Source organism: Aethina tumida, chromosome 1 (genome assembly GCF_024364675.1).
Source record: "Aethina tumida isolate Nest 87 chromosome 1, icAetTumi1.1, whole genome shotgun sequence".
Classification (NCBI taxonomy): Eukaryota; Metazoa; Arthropoda; class Insecta; order Coleoptera; family Nitidulidae; genus Aethina; species Aethina tumida.
The window spans coordinates 48076379-48093114 of NC_065435.1; the positions used below are offsets into that span (position 1 = coordinate 48076379).

At 33.9% G+C, this 16736-nt stretch overlaps 2 protein-coding genes across 4 annotated transcripts in view; both read right to left on the bottom strand.

The window, feature by feature from the left end:
- Positions 1-771: 771 nt before the first annotated feature.
- LOC109595711 (dnaJ homolog subfamily C member 13) lies at positions 772-10467 on the bottom strand. Its single transcript, XM_020011127.2, has 27 exons — positions 10194-10467; positions 9875-10139; positions 9655-9817; positions 9420-9600; positions 9050-9304; positions 8586-8835; positions 8358-8530; positions 8096-8303; positions 7889-8044; positions 7058-7690; positions 6789-7000; positions 6566-6725; positions 6163-6429; positions 5621-6109; positions 5212-5568; positions 4968-5156; positions 4777-4912; positions 4528-4712; positions 4280-4471; positions 3881-4228; positions 3604-3825; positions 3081-3428; positions 2626-2987; positions 2358-2574; positions 2109-2294; positions 1668-2046; positions 772-1193 (listed from the first exon to the last, which is right to left on the bottom strand). The coding sequence occupies exons 1-27, from the start codon at positions 10259-10261 to the stop codon at positions 1081-1083; spliced, it is 6714 nt and encodes a 2237-aa protein (XP_019866686.2). The 5' UTR covers positions 10262-10467; the 3' UTR covers positions 772-1080.
- Positions 10468-11545: 1078 nt separating this feature from the next.
- LOC109595704 (zwei Ig domain protein zig-8) overlaps positions 11546-16736 on the bottom strand; it is a 270657-nt gene continuing 265466 nt past the window's right edge. For 2 of the 3 annotated variants that reach the window (XM_020011124.2, XM_020011122.2), the window contains exons 4-6: positions 14911-15098; positions 13377-13503; positions 11546-11984 (exon numbers count right to left, since the gene is read on the bottom strand). In XM_020011124.2, the coding sequence (XP_019866683.1) occupies positions 11872-11984; positions 13377-13503; positions 14911-15098 (428 nt within the window). In that variant the 3' untranslated portion in view covers positions 11546-11871. The remainder of the gene's footprint in view (positions 11985-13376; positions 13504-14910; positions 15099-16736) is intronic. The other variant, XM_020011123.2, reaches the window with a different exon arrangement.

Here is a 16736-nt window from a genome sequence, read left to right on the forward strand (position 1 = left end):
TTAATAATTATTTTAAAAAAATAATTTTGGAAGCCAAAGAAAATTATCTAGGTAGCTGAGGATCCATGTTTGAAACTGCATAGCAACAAGCAATTTGTCATATTTTTTAAAGTATATCCAACGACATGAATAATAATAAAATATTGACTTACCACTGAGTCTACTAATGAAGTAACAATGAAGTTCTTGCAGTTCATCATTACGCTCTCGTTTAGTATCAGGCTCTTGATTATCAGCCATGATTGTTATAACCGTACGAATTGAAACAAACTTAAGAGGAAAATTTTACAGGAATCTACATTTTTTAAAATCACAGTCACCATTGCGAGTGACTAAGGCTCCGACATATTATTTAATTTCATTTTATGAAAAGAAAATTGTTAATATCAAGTAATATATTATTAAATATTTAATTTATTATATGTTTGGTGGTTTGTTAAAAATAAAAAAAATAATTTTATAAATATGCCTAGTAAAATAATCTAGGTATCTGGGGACTCAAGGTTAAAACTTCATAGCAACAAGTAAGGTAAAACAATATTTAATTATTCAAAATTAAAAAAATATATATTAATTTTTCAATTTATTTTATGAAACGAAACATATTAATATCAAATCATATATTTATTATTTAAAAACAAGTCTAAATGATATGGGGTACAATGGGTACAAACCTATTAGTAGTTCTGAATAAGTCGTTCATTTTTCCTTTGCTAATAATGTTTTATAATTCACAAGTGCCTAAAATTAAGAATAAACATAAAAATCGCATTAAAATTTAAAAACCATTTTATTAGATATAAATGAATTTAGTAACTAACACATAGGACATGTAACTATAATAGAAAAAATATATATTTTTGGATAAAGCATAAATAATCTTATTAAAGCATACAAATTACTTTATACTTAAAGTAACATTTACTTTTTACACATCTGTTAATTGTATTATTTGTAACACTGTAAGTCAAGTCTATTGCTTTTTTCTTAATAAGGGAATGTTTCCAATACTTAACTCGCGCATAATCACATGCTAGTTATTTATCACACTGTAGTTCAACCAATAATTCGATTGGCAAATCAAATTACGTTGTGTCTAAGCGTTGGATCTTCTTTCTCGACCGGTGGTGGGGCCACTGATACTTTCGCACTTGGTCCCTGGGTCAAATATCCTGCACTTGTTGGTGTACCCGCTAAAAACGCAATTTATATATATATATTTTTCTGAATTGGGCTGGAAATAAATATAGCAACTTCAATTTTGAAAATAATTAGATCACAATCTTGCATTCGTATTGGGGATCGTATTCATGTTGAAACGTATTTATTAAGAGCATACATCCCTGCATATAAAATGGTCTAAGGGGACCTACACCTGAAGAATTGAACTGCCACCACGTTTCACCGTCGGTATAACAAACTTTTTAGTTAGTTTAGTTTGCTCTTGTTGAATGTTTAAAATAAGCAGAACCATTACTATTACTAAGTCCCATTTCCAACAACGGGAGAAAAAACAATAAACATTATATGTACTATCATCCAATTCAAGTAGTACAGCTCATATTTTTAATATATATATATATATATATATATATATATATATATATATATATATATATAAGTTGCTATAATTATGACCACTACCGCATATCTAATGAGCATATTACCTGTTAAATACCCGGCAATTGGTGTATTCGAAATAAAGAGATCGTGCTTCTGATCTTTGTACTCGGCCCAAATCGTGCTCTTTTCCAAAATACTGTTTACCCTGTCGCCGTAAAGGAGGCTTCTACCCATTGATTTTAGTGCTTTTACTATTTGCGCCTTGGTCATAGCCGGATTGTCGATTTCAAGTCGCCCCTCCAATAAGTTCAAAAGGAACGGTACAAAATCTACGTCCAGTGCTTGTTTAACAAGTTGATCCTGGTTGTTCGAGAAGAGACGGTGTAGGGCCTCGCACGCTACCGAAACCATGTCCTTTCGCACCTGCATTGCTTGTTTTAACGGGTGCATACAGTCCGTTTGTGCGATTGCGTTCACGCATATCTAAAACATTCAAATTTTTAAACAATTGTATAATATAATATTTAAATTAGTGTGATACTTACACTACTAAGGGAAAGTGCATGTAGTATACAAATAGCAGATTTAGGTATTGCTATTTGCCTAATATTTGATCCCATTTGTCTGCAGAGTCTTGGTATGTGACCCATAGATGGTACAAGGTCTAATAAAGCCGGCTGTACTTGCAACAAGGAACAGAGGGCTTGAGTACATACATCCAACTGATCAACCTGAAAAATAAACGTGATAAACTTCTAGCTTTCCCTAAAATTCTTAACAACAGACACACTTACATTAGTTTTGTCTTTCGACATTAAATTAAGACATGTTTCCATCAGTTCTGACAGGAATTCCTTTGGTTTCCTCAAAGTCCAAGCTGGGTTGGCAATAAAGATCCTTAAGTAGACTCCGCCGACCATGAATTCGTTAGGTTGGGACAAATTGGATAGTCCATTTGTATCTGGCACCTTCCAAACTGCTGATGGATTTTGGCCTTGGGCAGCTTGGTGTCTAAAAATATACATGTTTGTATGTTAGAGAAAATGAAACTATAAAACTTACTCTCTTCGAAGTCTGGCGACCGTGGCGCAAACTCGATCTTTAGCATCCTGATCCCAGATGAGTTCAGGATGTTCGTGGCTCGACTCAAACATATTGACCGCAGTTTCGGGACTTTCGCGCATCGCGTCAGCGAAAATAGGGGGTAGAAAGGCTCCCAGAGCCAATCTAACTTTAGGTCCGACTAATTTATCCAGGCTCATGCGTGCCAAAAGTTCTGCACAAGTCTGACGCACTGACGGGTTGGTGGAGTTGCAAAACAAGTCAAGTAGGTAAATAACCGCACCTTTGTTCAGAGCTTCTTTGACAATTTTTGTAGTTGTGGTTAGTTGGTATAAGGTGTCCAAAATTTGGGGCTGCGAATCCTGTATCATTCGGAAAAATATTAAATGTTATATTACTGCTTATTGTTATGTTCTAACTGAGTGTATATTATGTTGAAACCGATTGTATCTCACCTGGATGGTATATAAAATGTGAAGCAAATAACCCAGAACTTCACTTGAAGCGATATCGTTGATACAGTCGTTATTTCTCGTCACGACTGAAACAACATTTAGGGCTCCTTTCTGAATAGGACTGTGCGTAACATTCAGAAGACTAAAAAGCATTGGAAAATATCCTTTGCATTCCAATTCCACCCCCGTGTTGTTTCGAATCACGTTGCAGAGAGCATCTAAGGCCATTTCGGAATGTTTCAGTCTATCTTCCTTGGTCACTGAATAAGCAACATTGACCAAGTTTAACAGGAATTCTGATTGGCCTTTGAGGAAATTAAGGAGGTCCTTTGTAAAAGCTTTTGGATTCTACAACAAAATATTAATACACATATAGGGATGTCTGAAAAGACAGATGTGGAACATATGAACCATAAGTTTCTTTTCAGACAGTCATTGTGAAACTGTTTGAATTAGTATACAAAGCAAGTTATTCTTAAGGAGAAATTTAACTTAACATTGACGAAAAAAAGGTTTGACGTACGTGTATTTGGTATGTAGGTTGTTCATTGTAAATTCGTATGAATATTTGTCCGATCCTAAGTTCGCCCTTATGTGCGGAGTAAGCAAAATCGTTGCCAATGGCTAAATCAATTTGTTCTCTTCCGCTGCGCTGTGTTTCGAGGAAGTCCATCAGTTCCGCCCGTGTTCCGTTGTCCCACACCAAATAAGGCGTTTCACTATTGCTGTTCAAAGTTTTAAGAATCTGTGAAGAAAATATTCACATTAATAATATAATACATGTACAGTTAACTACTAACATTTTCCGGCTTTTCATTGCCCAGTTGGTTAGCCAGGTATGGGGTCAACAAACTATCTAGAATTGACCTGGTGAGATCGTTACGTGGTGGCTTGTCTGGTCCAGCTATATAACCGCCAAGTGAAGCGCAGGCTTTAACAGCCTCCTTGGCCAGGCGGTTACTGATTTCCTGCTGATTAGCATCCTCGGTTCGCTCGACACCGCCTTCATCTAATGTGAAATCGTAGTTGAACATAAAAAGTAGTAGATGCCATAAGGCGCCAGCCTTCAATAGTTCAACCTGCAGGATGCCGTCTACTGCGAAGGCGCTTATGCATTCGGTGGCGATAGAGCACAGTTTTGTAAGGTGCTGAAAAATACAATTAAAAATTAAATTGACACCATGTATATGTATATGTACCTTAAAGTATAATATCCTGCATAGATCCTTTATAAGTTGTTTCAAATCTAACATACGTTCACGACAACCAGGAAACTGGGCGGCTACACCGAAACACCTAGTGATGTGCATGCTGACTTGTACACAAGTTTCATTAGGTTTTGATGAGTTGTTCAATACGTTTACACATCTTGTGTAAGCTTCCAGTAAAACCTACAAATTAATAAAATGTATTGTGTGACTTAATAATTAATTAGTTTATATATTACCTCTAATCCATTTTCCCTCCTTAGTTCTTCTGCATTCAAAGCTGAACAGTGAACAGTGTGATAAGCAAGCTCACTGGCAGCTGTTAGCAATGGAGCGCTCTTAGAAAACAATTGTTCATCAGCAGTTTCTATTTTGATTGTCTTTATTAGTTGTGGGTAGCCGGCGTATTTGTACGGTTGTAATACTAAAAAGTTTTGATATAATTAAATCTGATTCTAACTGGACAATATTAATAAACTAAAACTTACCCTCAGAGTATCTATGGAACAAAATACTTTGGGTTTGAAGAACTAAAACAATGTTGTGTGGATTTGGACCGTCTGTTGTCCAACTGCTCCTACTGCACAAAAATTCGTATGCTTGATTCACTAATTCGAAACGATCCTAAAATACAATAAAAATTCAATTCAATGAATTCATTGTTAGGAGTGTTGTTTACCCGTCCATCAGGATTTTTATCAGGGTGGTACATCTGAGCTAGTTTGTAGTAAGCCTTTCTAATTGTTGATTCCTCATGGTGAGATCCTGTAAGGCCTAAATTTTTATATGCCTCTTCTACTGTCATCAATGGAGGTTTCTTTTCAACTTCCGACTTCCAGGCTTCTAAAACATCCTTCAATAATTTGATCTGCAAAAAATAATGTTAATTCATGTTATGAATGTTTTAATACAATTTGTCATACTGGATCTGGAATAGGCCAATTTGGAAACTTGTTGGTATCACATAAATGCCGAAGATAAAATATATTGCAAAATAGTTCCCTTTCCAACTGAGGATACCGTATAACAGGTATTGGTATGTATAGATATCGTGCCATGGTGTGGCTCCTGAGTCGTGGCGTGAAATCCGCGATGTGTGCGGCTATTTTCTCGATCAACATCCTTCTCATCTCAGCATTCCAAATCGCTTCTGGTGTATCAAATTCACCCAAAAAGATCTGAGCGAATTTCTCTGCTCCGTGATTCTCCAAATAGTTCACCATTGCTTCAGGTAACAGTCTACCCAGAATACTCTTTTGCATTATATCGGAAGTTATGGTCTAAAATTTATAATTCAGATTAAGTGAAATAACTTGATTATTAACGTCCTACCTCATCGGATTTTACGGCTTGTTTCATGTGGGTAAGTTGCAAGAACCTGGCTATTGGAAGAACATTACTGCCAGTGTACATTAGAATAAAGTAAAATACCCCAGTCAAGTAGAGCTTGGACATTTCTGGATTATCTTTCATGACCTCGCACAGTAGTGTCGCCACTTTTTCGACCAAAATAGGATCAAACGTTAATAACAACTGTACAATGTGCGAAAGGGTGACCGGATCGCTCAGTAAACTCTTGACTTTAGGTAGGGGACGTATGATAGCGTCGTCAGAGTCTCTGCTAGGGTAGTACTCACACATTCTGATTAGAATGTTTAGTATGTGCGTTGCCAGTTCGCTTTCATTTAAAACGGGTGTACCTCGAGACAGTAAACACCACTTCAATTGGGGCAACATGTTTAATGGCCTCCAACCATCCAGAGCCATGGCCCAACAACGTGTTTTGTGATTTATCACGTTCTTTTGAAACAATTCTTTCAACTAAAACGAATAAACTTACAAAATGAAATAAAATAAAGATAAAAGGTACATACTTGCTCAAAACTGACTGGTCCTTGTCTACCTTCTTCTGTATTGTAGTACCATTCCTTTTGTTGTATGGCCTTCATACCAGGACCTGCTTCTATGACATTAGTTTGAGTCGGAATAACAGCACGGGAGGTGTGCAAATGAGCCAAAGTCATCATGTCAACCATGATTCTCACTCCCCCCACATCGATTATCTCCCGAACATTGCGATGATGCAAAATGAGTTTGTGTATGAACATCACCAATCTGTCACGTTCTGTTTTATCCAAACACTAAAACAATATTTCTTATTCCTTAGATTTACATTACAACAATGCTTATAAAATAATATATGCACGATAAATTAATTATTATTAAAACTTATTGTAATGATTAAAAGGTATAAATACTATAACTATAAATGTTTACCCTTTCCAACATTCCTATTATATATTTTGTGTCACCAAACGGTCCAATATCCTCGTAGTATCTTCCATAAACTATAGCCATTGCTTGAAGACACATGCATTTCATTTCTACTTTTGGGTTTAGTAAAAATCTATGATATAAGTCGTTAAAAAATTCATATCTGTAAAAATATATATCGAAATTTAACATTTTAACGAGTCAGTTTGAATTTATTTCATCTTACGTTTTACGAATAGGAGAGTCGTCATTGGTAGCGTCCATCTCCAAAAGCAGTCTTAAGTAGTAATCACCAATTTTCACTTCGTCAGCCAGACATTGATAGTTTACCTCAAACTCTTGATGATTCCAGGCCACCAAAGCCGATCCGGCTAATTCTCTGTCGGATGCGAAGTTTCTCACTTCATTATCTAAGGCACTGCGTAACTCCTCTCTAGTCTATAAATGGAAACAATAGTTTTTAAAATAAACAATACAAGACACTGCATATTTAACCTTGTGGTTCCAAATTAAATTGGGAAGTGCGTGATCTTGGTTGAACTGAAAATAAAAGAGTGGCCAATTGGCCTCAGCTTTTATCCTTTCCCTGCGTCTCCTTAAAACAATCGGTCTTTCTTTGTTGTTCTCCTGCCTGGGTAGGCTTATTCCCACTCTTGAACCCCAGTGCTGAAGTGCCAGGTTGGTGTAGTGTTCCATCTTTTTCTCGACTATCTTGAGTTGTCGCTCTACTGCCGCCCAGTTGGGATTCTTCCTGGACTTGCTGGCGTGATCCTGGGCCATCTTTAAGTTATCTCTATAGTTCAACAGCTCCTGTTCTTTGGCCGACTCCGGGATCTCTTCTTTCGAGTCGAGGAAGTTGGTTAGACCCGTGGGCATAATTCTTTTGAGCAGCCCCATTGCCGTAGGATTGCCGGTGATCCACAGACCGATAAGGTGACGCGATAGTTGACGGTGTGTGAGCAAACGACCGTCCAGACCGGAGGTGTAGAGCGCCGCCATCAAGTGACGGGGCAATGCACCCTCGGCTAGGGCCAAATTTTGCATTTTTGCTGCCACTTCTGCCTCACCCTCTTCAATTAGGGCGCGCATTACCAAACCGGCCCCTTTAATTATTGCCATTGATGGATGCTGTAACGAATAGTAAACATATTCAGCAATGAAACTTTATGTATGTTTTCCAGCAATATATGTTACATATATCAGTTTAAGTAATTGTTTCATTGTGAATAGCCAATAAAATAAACGAAGAAATGTTTATTTTCTGTTTATGTTTCTATTTTACAGATTAATAACGAATAAACTTCGTAGATAAAATCCAAATCATACCTGGAATAATCTAAACAGCATTCGACCTCTTTCCGAAACCATTTCTAAAAGCGAGTCGAAATGTTTCCCATCCGTAGTCTCGCTGTAGGGTACACACAGTGCAAAAGTAAGAAAATCCAGCATCGCCGACACTACTAGAGCACCTGTACTTTGTGCCTAAAATTTCAATACAAATTGATGTTATCATAAAAATTTAACTGTTCTTACAATATGTGTTGTCCACATGTTTAGTAAATGATCCAGGAATGATTTAGTCTGCAGCAACGATGATTTGTTCAATTGCTCCTGCCTTAGGTCATAGTCGTCATGCATGGGATGCATCAGGGCGCATATCATGTCTATTGCTGCATGGGTTACTCCATAATCATTCCTTTTTAAAGCTGTTACAACCTTCATGCCTATTGCTTCTCGAAAACTAAATAAAATACAAATTAAACAGTAGTAATGACAAAAAATTAAATAGTAATACCCTGGTAATTTGATAAATGCGGCATAACCAACTTTACTGGCCACCAATCGCCTAAGTGCGTGAAACTGCGCTTCCAGATTTACCGATGCTATGGTTTTTTGATCACCTTCCTTTTGCACGAGCGACTGAAGGGCAGCCACTATCAATTTCTCCTTATTTTCCGAGAATAATTTCTAAAACGAATTGAAACTGAAGTAATTATTCGTTAAGAAATCAAATTGCACTTACGTCTTGATTGACACTGTACAAGAGACCACTATATGGAACGTTGGCATTAAATCTGCGGACACATTCGGCAAATGACTTGTTTGGCGGGGGATTTTGGAGGAATTTAACGTGTAAGGTTTCCGCTTCTTCCTCAACCGGTAAATGCAATGGCCCCAATCTGAGGCCTCTTTCTCTAGGAACCATAGTGACGTGCACATCTTTGTTACCTGAGGCTCTTACACCATCTAATAGGGATGCCAATAATGAATCCCTATAAAATTGTTAATAGAGTTAATTAGACAATTATAATATGGGGAAAACTGTCAAGTGTTATATATAGGATATATAAATACACAATGTTAATAAAATAATCAATAAAACACTTAAAACAATAATTTTTCAAGTTCAATTTCATAATTTATGAATGAAACACATCACTTAGTAAATTACTTGATTCTGTATTGTACATAAAAATTTTCTCTCACCTATCAGTTGTGGTGTATGTTCTAATTTGTCCATTTATGTATTCAATGCTAAATAATTGCGGGTTATCATTGTCTCGAACTAATAGGAATATATTACTTAGTGGTTGCAATGTACACACACTATATGTCTGAGGATCTCTTTCCAGCAAACATGCTTCAGACAAACACAATGTTCTTCTCACAGGCTCAGGATGTCTAGCTTTGTGTATTTTGTATACAGAAAACTCAGAAACGGAAGTTTGGAATTCATCGTCACTAAAATATTAGAATTTATCAACAATTGAAGCAATTAAATTACAAATGCTATTATAAATGGATTAGATATTTCATGAATCATTGACTTAATGATTCATTTTATATGACTACTAACCTGAATTTTCCAAATCTTTGGCTTTGAAAATCTTCTAAAGTAATTGGAGTGCTTAATACTTTAATGTTAATTCCTAAATTTGTAACAGCATTTTCTAGAATTTTTCCTTTTATTTGTTCAAAATCAACTGCTTGGAAAAGGTGTAACCTTCCAAATCCACCACATACTATCACAAAACCTCCTACAAAATAAATATGTAAATAATCATATAAGAATCAAACAGGTGAATGTATACCTGGGTAATCAGATACAGTGCATATACCCTCAAAATCCTTAAAATTGTAACTGGCAAGAACTAAATTTGTGGCAGGATCTAGCTGATCAAGTGAATAAGGTGTTATTTCAAGTATAATGGGTAATCTAACATCAGACCAGTGATGTTTGTAGGCATGATATTTCTGAAAGATCATATTACATAAATAAAACTATTAAAATACATATGCATGCATACATACCAAAATTTCCTTGGGCTTTTCTAAAAAACTGTGCCTGAATTTTAATGCCTCAGTCATTAATTGTGTTCGATGGTCTGTGGAAAATGTCATCTTATCAATTTTCCTATCTTTTTTCATGGTGATTTGAAATTCATTGGGGGCATTGCCTGTTCTAATTGGACTGACTGATATTACATCATTGTAAGCCCATCTATTTGTAACTTCCAAGTTGGATGGGTTATAAGTTGTTATCCCCATGGTTCCAATGGAAAATATTCTATTGTACCTGTAATTGTATAAATGTAACCACCAGATCTTATTTATTATTTATCGAACTCACCTTCCTTTCCAGGAATGTTTGGTAACAAAGAAACAAGCCACATCTTGATTATCTTTAATTGGCATCATTTTATTAACTCATTTCACAATATAAACAAATCCAAAAAACTAACACTGACACTGTGCAAAAATGTAACAACCAATAACTGGCGGGAGTGGAAATTATCGGTAAATGGGATATCTAAAGTTACCGGACGTGGTTTTAGGTTCGATGAATTTCATCTATTCCTCCTATAATTTTCCATTTTTGGAGAACATTTTTGGGGGTGTCAGCTGTTATACTGTAAATGTCAAAAACGATTCGTTGACATTTTTGTTCCATAGATTAAAAAAATTGAATTGTGGACAACTCATTCTCAATATTATCAATTAACTTTAAACTGTAGTGCAAACTGGAACGATAAGAACAATATAAATTAAATAATTTATGTGAAAAAATTAAAATATGATTAAATATTATGTTTTAGATTTCTTTATAACTTTAGTTTCACAGTGGCTCCGCGAGATGGCGCGGAAGTTACTTAATTGGTCAAAAGATGGCGGCAGCTATTTTAAATTTTCAAATATTCCTCTATAAAATAAAATAAGTCAGTTCATTAAATATTTTAAAAATAAATGATATAATTATTTAATTAAAAATGTTTAACGTCTACAATTCTTGATTATTGATATTATCGATATTCAAATACATACATACACTGTTGTTATGAAATTTGATATTCCCAAGGGTAAAATTGAAATATGCTTTGATAAAAATAATAAAAAAAAAAAATTAAAATCATGGTACCTATCCTTTTTTAAAGTCAATTTAATACATTCTTTCGGAGAAAGATATAAAAACTCCAATATAGTAGGTGTAAAAGTAATTTGGGAAAAACCCGACCCGCTCCAATATAGCGTAAATGAGCACCGTCCCTAGATTTTTACGAAAGTATCCAATAATCAGAAAGATTGGGATGAATAAGCAAACACATACAACCCGATGCATACTAATTACATTTACAGAGAAAATATTAAAAATTAATATTTTGTGAACACATTTAGAACAGAAATGTTTGAAGGATATTGATATAATTTAATAATCTTAGCATACTATATACTAATTATTAGTTTAAAATAAATGTACCAATCAATTTGTTTCTTGTCACAACAATAATCAGAGACACTATGTAAGTTTATTTATATGAGCGTCAAAGTATTTAGGTGTGTAAAATATTATTCACAATTTAAAAAACTTTTAATTAAGTTACAAAAATGAAATTTTTGAAACCTGCTTCACATATTAAATTAGAATTTTAAGGGTTTTGGGGATAAATAAAAAACTATGAGTTAAACATTTAATATTTTATTTATACAAAAAGTCGAGTTACTATAAATAATATCTACAATGAATTATTAACAAAATTAAGATAGTCATAGTAATAGTGTTGATGAAGTCCAGACAGGGTCGCGGTGAATTAAATGTTAGAGGTGATCCATATTCCATTTTATAATATACAACGTAAAGATATGTTTTTATACACAGTTAAGGGGGGTAGGAAGAGTCAAAACATGAGAAATGACAAATTTGGAAACTGTAACATTGTGACGACGGTTTTGTAACGGGTAGTTCACGGTATTTTCTTTGCTGGGACCTGGTGATAAATGATTTTTTTTGCCTTTATTTACAGTGGGATTTTTCATCTGATGTGTTTCACAATGATGACGAAGATGCTATATACAAGGGTGCAGTGGAGTGAGAGAAGTGGCGCCGTGTTCTTGTTGCCGTGTTGCATCGCCGCTGGGTGTTCTCCTAAAAAAATAAATAGTTAATCTTCATGAAGAAGTTCGCTTCTCAACCAGATTATAATTTTTGCAACGCACAGGAAAATAATTTTAAAGTGATATTTGTCTTAAACTGTTTAAGGAAGATAACCTACGTGCAAATATATCTTAAATATGCATAACTTAACAAAGCATAATGTATTGTAGCCAGAGAAGCATTAAGCTAGTCAATAATTAATTGAGTGATTAAGTAAACCGACTCAAATCCTGTTTAATAACGTTTGTCTACATGCTGTTTGCATATATTGGTTTACCTATAAGTATGTATCTGCTAATAACGATAGTTTAACATAAACCAGACTGAGTGAACAAATTTACATGCATAATGATCAATTATCAAGTTTGGTCTGTTCAATAAAAACTATCGATAATAAATAAATATTGCTGATTATATGTTACGTTCCTGGAAGTGACGAGTTTATTGTTTTTTATTTTAATTTCAGAAACACATGGAAACTCTCAGAATGTTATCAGCGACGATCGAGATAGAGATAATTGACATAATTAAAAATCCACACATATTAGTATTTATGCCAATTATAAATTTGAAAAAGTTCTTTATCGCCACGATACGTGTCGCTTTGCAATTACAAACTTTGTAAAATTACCGGCGTTCTTGATAACTTAATATACAGGTAGGTGAGGTGCATTAAGTGCGCTTTAGTCACGCCAGTTCAAAACTGGTGCGCGTTATAAATACGTGCAGCATATTGTGCACTCCTAATCATGTGCTTTAATTATTTAAAGTGGAACAGACATCTGTTGTGCAATTCCGGGCGTTAATTCCACGAAATATCTAATTATCAAAGTAACCTGCGAATAATGGCGATTATGATATTAGACATGTAAAAAGCTCGCCCTGCAGAATGCCACCGGGACTTTTTGCATTAAATAATCTCACTGGATGCAAATAGAAACATTCCCACTCGTACAATGTACAATTTACTTCTTTGACGAAGTTCAGAGTGGGTCGACCTCATTTTTTACGTCACTGAGTGCACGACAAGAAAAATTGAATTATACGAACGCATGTGGGGTTTAATATATTGTACTGTTCTGTCCCCTTCACTCGGAGAAAAAGGGAAAATTGATTTTTTATTTTGATATGCTGTGCCAGTTTTTTAAGGGGTGTTTTTAGTAAACTGTCAATCCCAAATTAAAATATTATTATGACTGTAGTTTTACGTAATCTATCTTCTGTCAGTCAAAACAGATTAGATCACTTCAGAGATAGTTTAAAATTAGACTCTTTTTATGTGGATATTTGGTTGTATTATTGAAGACAGTTCGATCATTATTGGATGGGATTGTGGCGTTGCGGCAAACTTTTCAATTACTGAAAACTGAGGAGACTGCTTACCATTAATAACGTGCACATTGACGCTGGCGGTGGCCGCTATTGTTGGGACGCAGGAGTAGTTCCCCGAATCGGATAGATGGACACTAGAGATGTGCAGTCTGGATGTGAGGCCGTCGGTCCATTGGTTCTGTAACATATGAGGATCGGTCTTAAAGATGGCCGGTTTCGAGGCGGACGTGACTGGAATAACATCTAGCGGATTAGCCGTGTTTGGTCGCGACACACGCTTCGATTATCTACTTAGTCCCTTTAATTTCAGAGTACCATTTGGTAAATTAGGGGGGAATCAATTTTGGCTTGATTGACGCCTGTTTATAACACGTCATTATTCCAAAAACACAACACAAAGGGAGAATATTTTCAAAACCATTGATAATGCTGTTTTAATATTCCCTACTCACTTGATGAAAATTATATTTATTCTGGAAATGTTGATTTATGGTTTTAGAATTATTACCGTAAATTCCATGTTAATGTAAAATTTATGACCTATTACAATTAATTTCAATAGAAATAATATGCAGCAAATATGAAATTTATCAAACTACATACATACTAAAATAAATTAAATTAATTCAACTTGTTACTTATAGTTATATGACAGGTTATTATTAGCAAGTCACGAAAGCTATTAATATTTTTAATTTTAATTTTAGTAAACAATTGAATCTATTCTGTATACCTTAAATATATGTAAGTACAAAATGTTTTATTAAAACGAATTAATAAAAAATTAAATAATTCTACCACTGTAACTCTAGAGAACATCAATATTTTGATTGATATCAAAGTAGGAGCAGCAGAAAATTTATGTACCTCCTTTGCACATTAAAATGGGAGTATCCCAAAATTTTGAAGATAAACTTTCGTGGAAAGGAAATATGACGTTGAGTGTCTTTAAAAATGTAGTAATTTCTAAGATTCTAAGTAATCGGAAACGGAGAACTACAGAGATCTAGATGAGTTCCTTCAATCTTATAAAACGTTAGATTAAAAGATCATTTAAGCTACATTTTCTTCATTACCATTTGGTTCAGTTTTTGATGAATAAAGCTAAAGATTTCACCAGATTGCTCAGATGGAGGAGGTGGAAGTGGGCCTCAAATATGTTAACTGATTATTGTCAAGAATTTGATTGTAATGTAATGTAAAAATAATTCTTTTTTTTTTTAATCGTTGACTGCTTATGGTTTAGGTTACTTAAATTTTATATTCTTCCAATCTTCTCTAAAATTTATGAGTCATAGGTCAAAACTGAGTTCATACTTGAATTCAAAATATTACAGTGGATACAAAAAATACAGCACATCAAAATACAGAAAAGTTTAATCAAAAATATACAAATAAATTTAAAAGGGTAGAGGTCTTTCGAACTCCCTACTGTAAAGCAGACAAATTGGGGATCTGAACCGCCGTCGCGGTCTTTCCGATTTAAATCCAGATTAAGTATTAATTTATTAGAGTCACAGTGATAATTTATCAAACGCCCAACAGTTGGGCCATTAATCGGCGGGGACAGTGTGATTGACAGTACCTGTATGGTGAGGAGCGAGGTATCGGCATTATTTATATGTGGTAGAGTTGGCTGCAACATATCGTCACCTTTGTACCAAAACACGGTCCCCAGATCGTGCGGTCCTTGATTGATGACGCAAGTCAGCGACACCGAGCTGCCGGCCTTCACGTGAAGATCGCTGGGACCGAGGATGCGGGCTTTTGCTTCTGAAAACAAACGGGAGACCTTACTTAAGTGCAAATTTGATTGATTGGTTGTCCAATCAATTATGCCAGTCCAGACGGTAAGTGGTATTTCAACATGATCACATATGCCACAGTCAATTACTTTCTATTGTTGGAATTGTCGAAACCGCGAATCCACCATTTTTTTAAAAAGTACTTAATGTGAATTCGATCTTCGACAATTTTTCTAGGAATGTAGATACGTAATGAAGAAATTCTAATAATGGACATGGTGAAAATAACAAATTTTATGACCTACTAAACAATTATGAAGTTGTATTGGAGTCATAAAATACATTTCAGTGAGCTGGTGATTTGTAATTGTTTTCATATGAATGTAAATTTGTCTGTAGTTCAGGTAATGCTTACAATTTGTATATTAGCATATGTTCCTTGAAGCTTAGCTGTACTAATCTCATGATTAGTGAACTTGAATTTATAAACCATTTAACAGTAGAATAATACCTAACAAAAGCAGACAAATTTAAATTTACATGTTTAAAGCATCGACAAACAAAAAAATTGTTCTAATAAAATTCAAATAAATAATTATTTTATATAGTTCTGTTTAAAATTAATATATTATTAATGTGATTCTATGGTTTTATGTAGCTGTTACCGTAAATTCTACATTTGCAGAGAATTTATGACCCATTTACCATTAATTCTAACATAAATAATTTTCAGCCTGTTTGTGACAAATTTATCAAACAGTTTAACAATTAATTCATTACGTATTACATTTTATTTAGTCATTTTACTAATGCGTTAATTTAATAAACATAGTTTTGTATCGCATTATAAATTGCGAATTATATAAAATGAAATAGGTGGTATCAAATATTTATATTTGATAAAAAACGATATATCCAGATATAAATAACCACGACTAGCTTTCAATATTTATTCGATAAATCAACTTTATTATTTCAATAAAACAAACTTTCATTAAATATAAAAAATAAAAAAATATATAAAAAATATTTAAATACAGCTTATAATTGAGAATCATAACCAGAATGAATAAATTAAGGAAAGTCAATTTATTAATATTTAATAGTGTTACGTGATTATATCGGACTATTCAGCTATGAAATTTACAGATAATAAATTTTTGAATAATTCGAATTTTTGAATATTTTTCGAATCCATTCGTGTCATATTTATCACGCCATTAAACAATTATGAAATATTACATTATTATATTACATTTTAATTTGGGCGTTTTATTACTGCGTTAATTTGAGATAAATTTTGGGCAACACGGTTAAAATTATTAAAACTGATGATTAATATGTTAAATTAATATATTAATTATGCAACGAATATGATGAAATAATAAATTATTAAATTTTATTAAGGATTAAAAGGGTAATTATAATATATTTTGTTAACAATGCTGTTACAAAAAGCACCACCTTCATGATGTTCCCATAGATCATTTTCTCATATAATTTATAATCTAATATGTATAAGCTATAAAATGAAGCTTGCAATTTCGTTCACCTTTTGCATGTCCTTAAGGATAATAATTCTGAATATAATAAAACGTGAGACGGCTGGATCTAATATTGTTTGTAAAAAGTAGTGTAGTTACATATAAGCAACTTTTGAACGTAT

Coding starts and splice junctions, on each gene's coding strand:
- LOC109595711 (XM_020011127.2), bottom strand. CDS start 10,261: ATGATGCCAATTAAAGATAATCAAGATGTGGCTTGTTTCTTTGTTACC. Junction 2,575..2,625: donor GTCGCCAGACTTCGAAGAGA/GTAAGTTTTATA, acceptor GTATATTTTTAG/ACACCAAGCTGCCCAAGGCC. Junction 2,295..2,357: donor TGTCGAAAGACAAAACTAAT/GTAAGTGTGTCT, acceptor TTTATTTTTCAG/GTTGATCAGTTGGATGTATG.